The 14,389-nt window shown below is 40.7% G+C and overlaps 1 protein-coding gene across 2 annotated transcripts in view; it reads left to right on the forward strand.

Moving 5' to 3' along the window:
- The window catches only part of JARID2 (jumonji and AT-rich interaction domain containing 2), a 213,795-nt gene that overhangs the window by 119,076 nt on the left and 80,330 nt on the right, over nucleotides 1-14,389 (forward strand). For both annotated transcript variants that reach the window (XM_042049152.1, XM_042049151.1), the window contains exon 3: nucleotides 2,210-2,351. In XM_042049152.1, the coding sequence (XP_041905086.1) occupies nucleotides 2,210-2,351 (142 nt within the window). The remainder of the gene's footprint in view (nucleotides 1-2,209; nucleotides 2,352-14,389) is intronic.

The following is a 14,389-nucleotide window of genomic DNA, read 5'->3' on the forward strand; positions in this document are numbered from 1 at the left end:
ACTTCCCTGGAGTTCAAAAATTGTAAATTTTATCAGCAGTGGTTTCATGGAAAAATGCAAAGCAAAAGTTGAAACTTTTATAAGAATAAACTTAGGCACTAGGGCTTCTAGAGGGAGTGAGTTCAGCATAGAAATATAATCTATTCAAGTGTTTTTTCAAAGTTTGCCTTCATTTCCTCGGGAATGCTTTGAAGGGATGCTGTCACCCCACGTCATATGATTGTGTGGTTACACTACAAACCCTTTTGTAGTATCATGTGCTGATACTGAAATTTGTTTTATTTGTTGGGTCACAGTTTGAGATCCCTTTAATGGAAAGGAAATATCAAAAGGAATTCAACAAAAGGGGAGAGAAAATGTAAACTGGGTCATTTTACTTCTCCCTGACAGTCTGGAGCTGGCTAGAAGAGACAATTTAATGCAAAAATTGGTGTGTAGTTTCAACTTTTGCTCTGTGGGCTGTGTATTAGGGAAAAAAATTGAGCTACCAGTTCACCGACTCTTCCCCACAAAAAAAACAATCCATGTTTCTGCTTCGTAGGTGAAGTTTTTAAAACAGCATATGCAAAAACTGCAGCATGTGGCCATCACATAGCCCAAGTCAGCAGAAATGTGGTATAGTTCACAATGAATATGAGCAGACTTCAGTTGGTAAAATGAGAGTGAGAGATATGATGCAGGCTTTGGATTAGGCTGTTTAAAAATGGGCAGTCAGAGCAATTAGATTGGAATTGGTGAAGTTCAGAGCCCGCTGGCAGTCGTAGTGCCCAAGCGACCAGTGAATAAATGGCCTTGTGAGGAAGGAGCATTTGGCTACAACTGTGGCCAAGCTTCCAGTGCTTAGAGACAGCAGCTCACCAGAGCAGGTGTCTTTGCTCTTGCTCTGGTTATGCTTCGATGTCTCTTCGGAGCTGAGCTTGGCAGAATGCTTGGTTATGCAATGAGTAAGTGCATTGGTGGTACTGGATGGTGATTTTCCTGAAAACAGAGGTCCGAAATGGTCTGGCACTCATGTAGTGCTGGTGGAAATTCTTGAACTGCAGTTCTTAGTAAATGTTTTCAGTTTAGTACTCTGACCAGCCTCACTGCCTGGCTCATCTTGGAAAGGGTAGCCCCCACCCCCTTCCCCGCCACATTTTCTTTTCTAAGGTGCAGTTTTTGAAAGAGAGACTGAAATGGCTAAAGGAGGGAGAGAAGTCTTATCAACATTTCTCTGAGGAAGTACAGCAGTGAAACAAAGCTTTGTTATGCCATTTGTAAAACTATTTGGGTGGAGAGATGAGAAAGCATTCTCCTGGATGAAATTGCAGCTCCTCTGGTAATAAGCTCTTATAACATGGAGTAAAGAGTGAGCTAATAAAATTGTTTCCTCCCTCTCATCCCAGAGCCTGCTGAAGAATATGTTACTATTTTAATTCTTCCTTAAGTATGAGTGGTTTCATTGCCTATCTGCTGTTGTTTGTAAGAGTCATATTATATTGTAGTTACTTGGTGGCATAGAATACACAAAATTTGTTAAAAGTTATGCTTGCAAAGGTCCAATGCTCTCTTCCGTCTGTGTGGGACTCTGCTTGCTGTATTATTTCTCCAGGAGAGAAAAGGCACAAAAGGGAAGGCAGCTGTGTCCTGTGTACCTTTGATGCCCTGTGTACCTTTTCTGGCAGTCTGGAGTTTCTGTAGATGAGTGACACTTGGCCAGAAGAATCAAAGTCAGGAAATGGACATTTGATGTTCACTTCTTTGGGATGTAGGATTTTTTTCAAAGGATCATAAATTGCAGTAGTTGGAGGCGCCAGAATGAAGAGCAAGATGATGTCAAATTGGACCAAATGGCAGCTTAATTTTATGAATCCACAGATAAATGCAAAAGACTCTCATCTATGCCAGTCACAGGAATTCTGTAAAACAAGGATGAATTTGACTAAGATGTGTCCCTTTTTCGAAAGTGACAAGATTATAAACACTATTGCAAACACTCATATTGGAGTTATTTGAGATTGGGGTCTTAGAGTTAACCAAATCAGAAGCAGGCAGGCTGGCAGATTTTTATTAAAGTACCTCTGTACAAAATCAATGTTGTCAGTCTGTCTCTTTGCAAGACAGTTGCTTTGGACATCAGCTCTCTATTGTAAGTGTCACATGTGAATTTTTATAAAATCACTGGTAATGCAGGTTTTGAATATTGTGTACTCCTTTGTCATGTTTGCAGGACTTCTCACTAATGGCCAATCTAAAGGATTAGGACCAGGATCAGAACAGCTGGAGAATGAGAAGGACGATGCATCGCAAGTGTCCTCAACAAGCAACGATGTTAGTTCTTCAGATTTTGAAGAAGGGCCCTCAAGGAAAAGGTCAGTAGTGCGTTATGATTAAAGTAGAGCCTTTCTGCTTTGTCTCTTAGAGTGTTGCATTATGTTATCAGTAGGTTGTGGTCGCACCTACTGCCCTACCATAAACAGATGTTGCAGCATGGATTCCTTCTATGAACAGCAAAGATATAGCAAGCTTTGCTTCACCTGTTGGTATAGATGGTTCTCGTTGCTGTTTTGGAAAGCATGGAAAAGCCGTTATTATTTTACAGTAGGTGAATGCTAATTTAAATGCCTTAAGACTCTCTCCTCTCCTGGTGTTTGCCTCTCAGGTCATGTCAATATGTATGTGTGTGCAATTTCAAGGAAAGCATCACTAAAGTAGTTACAGTTATTGTTGGTATTTCTAATTTTCAGTGAATGAAACCATGTAAGGTTAAAAAGATAGGAAAGGACAAAACAGATGCTTCTGAGAAGAGGGACTGCATAGTAAGGGAGTGTGGTGGGTATCGGTTGCAAAAGACTACTTTGAGATACTGCTGCAGCAAGCTGCCTCCTCTTTCCTAGAACTCAATGAATGTGCAAAATGTGGGTTAAAATCATAGACCTCAAGCCAAACTATTATAGAAAATATGCTGAGAATGCAGGTGGCTGGGAGTTGTCCTCTCTGTGAAGTAAGAATGGAAACAGGCTGTCTAAAAAATGCCACTTAAAAGACAGGATCAGAAATGCTTCCTCAACCTTTTTTCCTCCACACTTCTTGCATCCTAGTTCCAAGCCAAAACAAACCATATAGTTATAATAACAACAATAACAGTTTTCTTCCAAACAAAAGAAGTATTCCTGTTTTCTGTATGACTTTATAATTCCACTGAGAAGCCTGATGGGGTGAGGAGACTGGTGCTTTCCTGGACACCCTCCTGTTCTTGTTCCACTGTTTCATATCCCTGGTCCCCACAATCTTTTCTGTGCACCCAAGCAACAAACTAAAACTCTTAACTAATATGCCCACTTAGCTCATCAGGCATATCAGAGTAAAATTTGTGTTATCTTCCATACTGGTAGAAATTTTGTAAGGCTTATTGCATCCTACTGCTGGTCAGGGCAAAGATATTTGTGGGCTGATTTTGGGCTTTATGAGATACATTGGGGGATTGAAAATTATTTCTGCTGAGCTATTTAGGTGACATCTACTGTTGGTGTGATCCTGGGACACCGTGGTCATTATTTCACAGCCAACCTGTTGCATGCACATTATCTTAAGGAATTTCTTTCTGCTTCCCTCAGTGTTTTAGTTGGTCCCCTCATTCCTTAGCTGTGCTCGCATAATGGCTTGCAGGGTCACACCATGAGTAGCTTCAAGAAGCTGGTTAGGATTAAAAATAATAGCAAGAAGAAAATGAATTGAGGCCTTTTGCCAGGTTTCTTCATTGTTAGCGTGAGTGAGACTTTTATCTCTTGTTCAGAGTATAGTTGTAGGAGCAGCTGTCAGTGCAACCAGGGGGACATCCCCTTCCTCTCTTGGGGCTGGCAAGGGGCAGGAGGGCTTGTCCCTTACGCTGTACCTGCTTCTGGTGCCCTGCACAGTCCAGCTTCAGAAATGAGTGGGATTTCTACATCACCAGTCTCCAGAAACTGCACTTGAGTACTCTGGGTGAAACATTCTTGGAAGAATATTTGGTGGGTTTGGGCTGAGGGAATTCAGACCCTTGAGAGGCAGCTAGGTGGTTCAGGCATAATAATAGGGAGCTCAGTGCTTTTGGTACTTCTCAGGTTAAAAACAACAACAAAAAACCCACCCCCAACACAGACCCAAGATGAAAACTTTCTCTGGCTTTCATGGAAGGCAAGGCATCACTTCACAACTTCTTCAAGCATCATGAGCTGTTGAGATAATATTGCAGTTGTTACTTTAGTTGCTGTGAAGGGGACTGTTCTTGCTTTGTTTCCATTTACACCCAACACAGACTTTTACCTATTTCTTTTCCTCCCTGAGCTTCCTCTTTGCAGACAGATCTTTTCTGGGTTGCTTCTCTTAAACTGTAATCCAGTTTCTTCAGTAGTTTAAGACTCTGGTTTGACCTTTCAGTTCTTAAATGTAATGGCAGGCTGGCACTGTGGAGGCAATCTTTTCCCAGTTCCTTCTTCCCACCTCTTCCCAGCTGCTCTATCTGGCAGCCTTCTGGCCCCCTGTCCATCAGTTCAGGGACTAATCTGGCAGCATTTCCTCCCCCTGCCTAGAGCAGGTCACCTTACATAAAGGGGATAGGGATTCATGCATGTGTGCAGCATGTGTGTGGTTTTAGTTTGCATTTATAGTTGATCCAAACTCCTCCAGTTTCAGAGACAATTTGCACAAGAGCCTGGATGAGCAGCAAGTGTAAGTTCTTGTAGCAAACTGAGTGGAGGGTGAATTTGCTAGCAGTTAACATTGCCTTGTGGTCTCACTATCCCTGTTGGTGCCAACTATCCCTGGTGTAGCCCTCCCTTGGGTCAAAACTAGGTAGTGGATGCTCCCAGTGAGTTACTGGACTCAGCTGTAGATAGGTGGGTGCTGGCAGGCATCTGTGGGGGAGGTAAATCCCTACCAGCCTGGCTGTGGACCAGTGAAGAGATCAGAGACAAGTATTCCTTATTTCACATATATATGCCAAGCAGAATAACACAACAGTAGAACCCCCAGCCAAGCACAGCTTAAGGTTTATCATATCTATTTAATTTTCCAGTTTCAACCCCTTTTCTAGTATCATAGCTTGATTGAAGAGCCATAAAGGAAAGAGATCGCTGTTATGTTGAAGGTGTGCAGATTTAATCTAATACTGCAGATTTTGTTCAGAAACTCACTTAGATACTTTGTTTGATGGAGCAGGATTTTTGAATGCACTGGCCTGACACTGTTAGGCTTCAAATGGTTCCAGCTAGTCAGAGTGTAGTCAGTAATTAATACCTTTGCTCTCTGGGGACTGGAGGAAGCTTCTTACACAACCAGGTTTGCATCTGATGCGAAAATTCCCATCTCCATTTCTTTTTACATGTATTATTTTATATTGAAATAATATTCTGGAACAGTTCTAAAAGTCTGCAGCCCGCCTTTTGTGGTGCTACAGATTTCAGCTGCTGGTGGTGGTAAAGAGGAAAAGGAGCACATGTACAGCTTTGCCCCTTTGCAGCCTCCAGATAAGTCCAAAACTGCAAGCCCTTCTTACAGAGTAAATGGAGTTTGGGGAGGATTGGCAGTGGCAGTAGTGGCAAGCTTAGTGCTTCAAAATACTTAGCTTTATTTGAGTTTACACTCAAAAGGATGGAAAACACTTACTTTGATCTGAGCTGTGTGTATTACTAGTGGTCAGGTCTGAAGGGAAGCAGCAGGATAATCCTAAGCAGTAAATACTTCTTTCAGCCAGTGAAGGTGAAAAGTGCCAGCATTATTCTAACATTTGGCAAAAGCCAAGCATTCAAGTGTTACACTGAATCTGCTGTGCAATGGATTGCTGTCTAGTTGCCATGTAAATGAGAGAAGTTGCTGGTTTGTTCAATGCTTTGGGGAGAGACGAACAAAACTGTTGGTATATGGGCTTGATAAACTATCAGATTGGGTGGCCTTCACCATGTAAAGATCATACATTTTTCAAAACCTATGAACAAAAGGTTATTGCTGAAGGAGAAGTGTAGCTTCCATGTAGCTGCATGTTTTTGTTGTGAATCTCCAGTTTCCAGCTATGATTCTCAGTTGAGAAAATCAATAGGTAACTGTCCAAAGGTGTTTGGTCTGTGCTGGATGCTCGTACATTTTTATGGGCAACTCTTAAGGACTGCAACCACTGGGAATTAATAACAGTGTGCAGAGACAGCTGTGTGTTTTCTAGCAACAAGTTGCCCACCTTACCCAGGAAGAGATATGCAGAGCAGACTTCATATGACAGTATGTTGATCTTTGGTGATAATTGGCTATTGCTTGCTTCCTGTTACTAATCAGGTGGCTACTCATTTACATGGCCCCCTTCCCAGAAATTCACATGGGGAATTGCCAAATGCACAAATGTATTTATCTTTTATTGTAAAGTTGTCTTAATAGAGGGCTGTGAGAAGTAGGAGGAGGCTGACTGATTTTGATCACTGTTAAGCTTTAAATCGGGGATTTTTTAAAGTTTAATGTCAGAATATTCTCTCTGTTAAGGGGAAAAAAGACATTGGTTTAGTTTAGGAAAAAATTAGGGTTGGAGAAATTTCCCGTCTTGCAGTAGCAAAACAGGGGATGGACATTGCCCACTGGTGCAAGGGTGTGCAGAGCTCCTGGGAGAAGACTCTTTGTCCAGTTCTGCTGCAGGGAAGGTTGTTGGCTGTAGGAGAAAGGAACAACCCACTGGGGAGCAGTAGCATTTTAAGCTGCCACAGCTAGATTGGCCAGAAATTGCTTATTAGGAACCTTCTGAGGCCTTTAATTAATACAGCAGCTTTCTGCTAACGGTCTCAAGCATGTGACAGTCAGAAGTGTGATTGTGCACTACAGCAAGGCCAACCCATGGGATGTGCTCATGCTCCTTGCCTTGTGCTGGCTCCCTGCTGCCTGCTCCTTTTTCCTGTTTGTCTTTTTAAAATTTTATTTTTAGATGCCAGTTTTAACTCCCTGAACTGGCTCATTTTGGAGCAACATGAGGGCTAAGGTTTGTCAAATGAAAAGGTGGGAGTATGTGTCCAAGGAGGGGGAGACAAGCATGCTGATCTCCCCTGGCTGGTGGCTGCACAGCTGCTAGGCTGGCAGAGCTGTTTTGCACCCTCAGCACAAAAAAAAGCCAGTCAAGGGTAGGCAAGCTTTTGCATATTAGGCAAGCTGCTAATTTAAGTAGTTTCTTTTAGTGATATATCCTTTTCAGCTTGATTTGCAAAGGACTTTCTTGCAGTAGAGCTGTCAAAAGGTTGAGGGGATTTGGGGATGGGGATCTTTTTCCCCTCTTTTTTTTTTCTTTTTCTTTTTGTCAGATTGTTTTTATAGTTAATAATGAACAGTCTCTTTAGCACTAGACTTAGCACCTTTCATGCAAGATGTAAAACAAGGTCAATGCTGTTCCCACATTTGTAAGTTTGTGAGGGATTTCTGCTTGGTATTGTAGATGATGGAGAGAGCAGTGTATTATGACTTGGGTGTGAAAGCAGGAGACGGCTCTTAATATCAAAGTGTTTTTCCAGGACTTTTTTAATGAACAGTCTTTTCACTAATTGGAACACTATGTAATATGTTTGTGTTCAGCTGTTGCCTGCTACAACACAATGAAAGCCCACTTATCAACCAGGTGCTTCTGTTATTTTATTCTAATTTCAGTAGGCAGTGCAAATCTGCACTAGTTGTTTGCTCATGAAGAACTGCATTAGTCCACAATAAAACCAAAATGGCAATAAGATTTATGTATAATAATTTTTCTTAAAGCCTCTCCCCCCCACGCTCCCTCCTTTTCTGGAAATGCTGATATGATTGGAATATATTTTTAGTGCTGCACATTTATATTTAAATAACTAGCCATATAAACAAAGCAATAATAGTCCATTGGAGTGGATTTGTAGAGAAATAGTAAAAAGACAGATTACCTGCTTTATAATGCAAGTCAAGACGATCATTGTATGTAGTTTGAAAAGGAAGAAATAGGGTGATTAATGTTCTTTCAGTATTTTCATAAGGAACAAACAGAAGTTGTGACACGAATTCTTCTATCTGACATGCAAAGATATAACAAGGTACAATAATCTGGGAACACTTGAACTTTGTGGGTAGGCAGCTATGTAAACAACTTGTTTGAGTAGTGATTTAATAATTATGAAGGTATGATTTATAGCAAGCTGAGAAGTGTTACGCCATGTCCAATTCAAACTTGCTTGTTCTCACCTGCCACCATCTTTTCAGAAGTCAGAGTTGCTGGGAAAGGTCTTTGTGACTTTGAGTCTGGACTCATTCACTGAGGAATCAAGGAAGTTTCCAAACCAGACAGGATAGGTGCAGTTGTTTCTGTCGTTCTGTGTATGGCCAGCACTCCTTCAGCTGCCTGATAACCCATCCCTAACTGTGATTCACATAATTCATGTCTCACCCCTGTGCCTTACAGGCTTGATGTTGATTACCTTAATACTAGGGAGAGGTCACTCTAAACTGATGTACGAAATAGTTGAAAAAGACACTTTTTTCAGGCAAATTTGTTTGCCAATGTGAAAGTAATTATTTTAATGCAAATAAGCCATTGTCTGTATAAAACTCTAGGCTGATGTTTGGGCTAACGTAATTCTTTGCTACACCTGGTGTTGTCCTATGTGCTGTGTAAAGATAATGATACTAAAAAAGAGAGCACCATTCCAATATTTTAAGGTGGAAGTGTGTCCTAATATACTGAATTTTAAGAATATTGGTGGTGCGTTGTTATGTTTTGTTTTGTTGTTGTTTTGGTTTGGGTTTTGGGTTTGTTGGTTTGGTTGGTTTTTTTTCATCTTTATAAGTATTTGAACATTGTATTCATATTGCATGCTGGTTTGGCATACACTGAACTATACAAAATCCTGTTCTGTATTATTCCTGTGGCTTACATGGACAATGTGTGAGTGATGGGAACATGTTCTCAACATGTTCCTTGCAAATGACAGCATGAATGTGAGCTACTGCTGATTCACCAAAACTGACAGGAATGTGGGTATTAGTGTTGTTATGGGTCAGATTAAGATTCCAGGTAAGGGTGTGGGTCTTGAGACTCCCAGATGGATGACAGAGGTTTGGAGTTGTGTGATTACTGCTCAGAAATAGGTCAGTCCGTGTCACCAGCATCTCAGTTTGGGACTTGTAGGAGTTTTCTAACTCTGAGCTGCATTTGAAAAGTATAAACCTCTGTATTGTAAAAATCTCCTCTAGTCAGGTCTCTTGTATTGATAGAAAAATCAAGGTAATTTTACATGTATCACCTAGCTTATGCTGGTATAGTGCTTTTCCTTTCTCTTCTTCCATTGTTGTGTTCAATAGCACAGAATTTCCTGAGGGAAACTAACTATTTTTTTCTTCTTAACCTGAATATTGGTGTATTTGGTTTTTTAGCAGTATGTTTATTGTTAAATAATTTGTACAGTAATGGCCATGTCATCATCATGTTTTGATTTTATGCTTTTTTTCTTTGCTTTTCTCTCTATTTGTTCTTGGCTCTAATTAAATAAACTAAAGCTTAAGGGACCCTTGACCATGTGGAAAATTATTTGGAAGTTTCTGGTTTTTTTCCAGTTATATCGCAGTCTGTTTTCTCTGGTAGCATCCTTCTTTCAGCTTTCAGACAAGTTCTCCCCTGAGTTTCATAGTTGTAGTTACTATGGAGATATCTGTTCATTCTTCCTCTTCTCCTCCCTTGCCCTCCTCCTTTCCTGGAGCTCCTGCAGCTGTTATTTATCTTTTCAATAAAGTTTGTACAGATTTTTGTTTCTAATATCTCTTCTCTTGCAACATGTCATTTGCCTGTAATGCTTTCACTTTCATGAAATCCTGTAGGTATTTGTTTATATGGACAAAAAATTTGGGATATGAGTAGAGAGTTAGGAGGTCCCTAGTTAAAAGGGTTACTCGTGGAGCTATTATCTGATTTGATCTTTCTTCGCAGTTGAAGAGTTGTTCATTGAAGTCATAATTCTGTAAAATAAATTAACTGGGAGCATGTGTGTGTATGTATGCTGAGTGTCAAGGACAGCTTTTAGAATTTTTTTATTTTAAATGGCAGCTTTTGGAATTTAATATAAACATATTCTGGTGCAAGTTAAAATTTCTCGGGTGAAGAAATGAAAACTTGAGACAACACATCGTTAGCCTTTTAAGTCTGAGAGACTTTTCTTTGCACCTCATCATAATTTTGATAGCTCTTTATGTACAGCTTTATATATTCCAGCTTAACGGAGAAACACGGATGTTTGGATAGTCAGCTATTCTGCAACAGATATTTTCCTTTGCATGTGTGCTGTTGTATTTTTAAACCCCTTGGCTTGGGGGAGCATTGTTTCACTTGGTGTCTGTGGTTTGATACCATTGCTTTGTTGAATGACTTAGATTTGAAATGTGCTTTCCAACCGAGAAGTTCTACCACAAGTGCCTGTCTGAGCAGACATCCCACCTGGAAAGCCAGTGTAGCTGCACTGCTCTTTTGATGGACGTGTTTCTTATGGTACCTGCATCTTCAGAGGTTTTCCCCCTCTTTCTTTGGAGACATCTTGCTCTACGTGATTATTACAATGTCACACTGTTTTACTTTGGCCTGCTAAGCACTGTGCACTTTGTCACCTGTGACTTTGCACAGCCAGGAGCCTACTGAGAAGATCCTCTGTTTTACAACTGCATAAACGCCCTACCTTGGGCTGTTGGTCAGCCATGCAAATCTCTTTGCCTCCCGTTGGGAGTGTTGGGTGGAAATGGCACTTTAAAAGCCCACTATGCAGCCAAGTGATACATGTATCACATAAGGAGGTGTGTCCTTCCCCTGACCCCATTTGGGCTGAGTCTGGTGTGGTTTGTCACCTGGCCGAAGCAAAGGTAGGTGGTTTTCTGCTGGGTTAGTGGAACTGGTATTGGACAGATGTCCTGGGCACCACAGGGAGTACAGCAGAGGTGGCTTTGGGGAAAAAGATGAACAGGAGCAGCATCAGTCCCTCTGGGGGGTGGCTGGGTGCCCTGATCAAGTCAGCCCTCCAGGATAACATTGCTCTCAGTTTTATTCTAAGCGAGCAAACAATGGCGTCTTGTTTGGTCATTCCTATTCCTCATGAGGCAAGGGAGAGACTCTGAAACCCTTTACTTTGTGTCTCCTGTACTCTTTTATTATGCTTTAGGTTATTCCTGGCCCCCTGACAATTTGTTCTGCAAGTTGTCAAGCAAAATATGCATTTTAAGCTAAATTACTCTAAAATTTTAATCAACTCTTTTTTTAGAAGGGAGTCTCATGTTTTTCTTTTGCATATGTCTAGTTTGCTGTTAAAGTAAGCAGCTGGGACTCTCTTGATTACTTCTATTTTTAGTGACATCTTCTTTACACCTGCACATTGAAAATCATGACGTTTACTAGTAGAGAATGAGAAATCCTTCAGCCTCCCTGATTCTTAGGTCAGAAGCCTGAAATCAAGCTGGCCCTCTAATTGCAGTATCTTGGTTAGAAAAATTGACCACTATTGATTTTCCTCGAAAGTTAGTTCATCCCACCTGGTTGATTTGTAACGTAACAAGAAGACAAACTAGGTGTGGCACAATTTCTGAGACCCTCACTTTTATGTCTCTAGGCCTATGAAATCCTCTCATTACCTGAAAATTAGATTTAAAGTATAAAGTAATACCTAGACAAGTGTTACCATGCAATCAAGGTTTGATTTTTACCCATTTTATTTCATTTCTGTTGCACTGAAATCCTGCTGTTAAATTCACTTGTGATACTTGTGCTGTAGGCCATCCCAGATCAAGAATATTTAATTGCTTCCAGTTTCCAGATGGACTGCAAAATAAACTTTAAAGGTGAATCAGATAAGAAATGGAAAAAGAGGGGAGATAGCATTTGAGTAAAGGCCATACTCTTCTTACCAGAACAATCAATTGAAGTAATTCATAAAAAGGACCCCACATGAAAAAAGTTTGGTTTTTCCTTGAAGCTTTTGGTTGCAGGACCCGACTAAAACATAAATTCAAACATCTGTTCTTCTTTGGGCAGTACAACCCACAATATCTCTAAGTACCAGGTAGCCTTGTGTTCAAATTCGTGCGATACTGGGTGGCCTTGCACAGCACTTCATTGCTCTATGTCTCTTCCATCTTTAAGTTTAATTGGCAGAGTTCTAAGCAGTTAAAGATTGGAGTAATAGTTTTTTATTGTTTTCAAGGGCAAAGTATAAGCAAATTATATTATTTATATCTGTTTTGTATATGTGTTTATTTTTGGCTTTATTTATTGCTCTTCCTTTTTCTGATATTAAATTAACATAGATACTCATAAATAAACAAAAATAAATTCTCTCCCTGAAGGAGGATTTTGAGAGTGCTTTATCAGCACAACTGCATTCAAATCCATTTTTAAATAACAAGAGTTAATTCCTGCATCCATTGAAAGTGCTTATTTATTATTGATTTCAGTGGATTGGACATTTTCCTAAGATGTCTGCAGGCTGAAGAATGCTGTAAATTAAATGCCCGTGGTTTTGACTGCACTTGGAAGTTGACTTCAAAGAGTCTTGTTTATTTTCCTTTTCAATTATCTTACTCTGTGTATGCCTGCTGGAGTTTTACACCACAGAATGAACCATCAGAAAGTGACGCCATGTACCCTCTGCCATGTATTTCTCCAGGCTCTTACCTGGCCTGTGTCGTCTTGCTGCCTCTGCTCAAGGTGGTCAGTGTGAAGTTATAAATTGTTCCTTGACTGGACGGCTGCATACCTGGGTTTCACACTTGTTGGGTGCTGGATTATTTTGGTGGCAGAGAAGGGCGTCCTCTTCACCCACGAGATTGTTCGTTCAAAGCCTTTTTTGCAGAGTCTGCGTTGGAGGTCCTGTATTGTGTCGTTTGCCCCAAGGCTGTAGCTGTGCAGGGTTACTAATTCAGCAGGACTACAAGGAGTATATGTCATCCATAGTAAAAGTGGAATAATCTCTCCTTTAGACTTTTTTCCAGTATTATGGGGTAATTCACTGAAAATATCTCAGTATTTTATGAGAAAAGTACCCCATTGTATCCTAAGCCATGCTGTGTTCCTCTTATTTCAAGTCACAGAAACTTCTCAATATGGAACTTTACTCCAAATTATGGTCATTATTTTCAGCTTCTTAGTTGCATCTTTTTGAGCACTGGTTCCCAGCCCGTTACTTTGAAACTGCTCAGTTTCAGGAAACTTGACTGCTGTAGATGTTTGGGGGTGTGTGTGTGTGTGTGTGTGATTCCATGGTGTTACCTGCACCAGTTCAAGGCTTCAGATTGATTTGCTTCTCTATCAGGTTTTTACGTGCCATTCAAAGCCCTCTGCCAGCCTGGGGATGCAGCTGTATGCTAATTTCCCAGTTTCAACAAAACACTCATAGGTCACTGCTGAAGTACTTGGTCTTCTTGATACAGAGGGAGGAAGTTCCCTTTCTTGGCTGGGATGGGTGAGAAAGGCAGAGTCTGGGCCTGTTGCTGTTTCTTGTTGCTTCTCAGCTGTGGGAGATGAAGATTCTTTTCCTGAGACAGAGCTCTGATATTAGAAATGCAGCTATGTCACATCATTATTTCTGATTTTTAACATACAAAAGGCAAGTTGAAAGGGAATTTGTTACAACTTCTTGTTACTATGTCTTCTAAAAGGAAGTGTGAATGTAAAATCTTCACATACCATATCTTCATATAATGATTTTTAAAGACCTTTGGTCTGAAATAGTGTTTGACGTGAGGACAGGCAACAGTATTTCAGTATCTGGGCAGATTTCCAGACCCTGATACTATTGTGGTTGTTCTGACCTATCTTTTCCTCTGGGTGTTCTTTTTCCCCCAAGACTTCTCAATGCTCAGGGGACATGTCTTTTAGAGCTTGACATTCCCAGCTTAAAAAGCAGACTGACAAAAACTCCTTTAAGTGGAGGCAGGAGGACACACACACACTTATTCAGGAATTTTTTTTTCCTATTTCAGATAGAATACCCTGCTGAGTTAGACAGCTTTCTTGGTGGGGAGAGGGGAGGGTGTAATTAGGGGGAGCATTCTAGCAAGATGCTTCCAGGATGTAGATCAAGAACAGGTGTTGAAGATGTAGGGCAGTGTTATTCATGATTCCAAATAAAATGTAGGACAAAGAAAGTCTTCTCTTGCCTTCCTGGATATCCCGCACCCCTCCCACCCCAGTAACTAATAAGGGTAGCAAAAGCCCTCTTTGCTTTTCTCACTCAGGTTCATTTTTTTTAACAGTGTGAAGAATGTTTTGCTCTTCTGAGGTAACCTCTTCTGTTGGTTTGCTGGTTTTTGTATGAAAAGCACAGAACCCTTTAGTCCTTAAAACGGAAATCCATTTTCTGTTTGTGCTCCTCTCTGTACTTCTTCAGTGATCATTAGTCAGTCCAGGATGCATGAA

Source organism: Corvus kubaryi, unplaced genomic scaffold, assembly GCF_017639235.1.
Source record: "Corvus kubaryi isolate FWS band 111438036 unplaced genomic scaffold, C.kubaryi_AGA036_p1.0 69, whole genome shotgun sequence".
Classification (NCBI taxonomy): domain Eukaryota; kingdom Metazoa; phylum Chordata; class Aves; order Passeriformes; family Corvidae; genus Corvus; species Corvus kubaryi.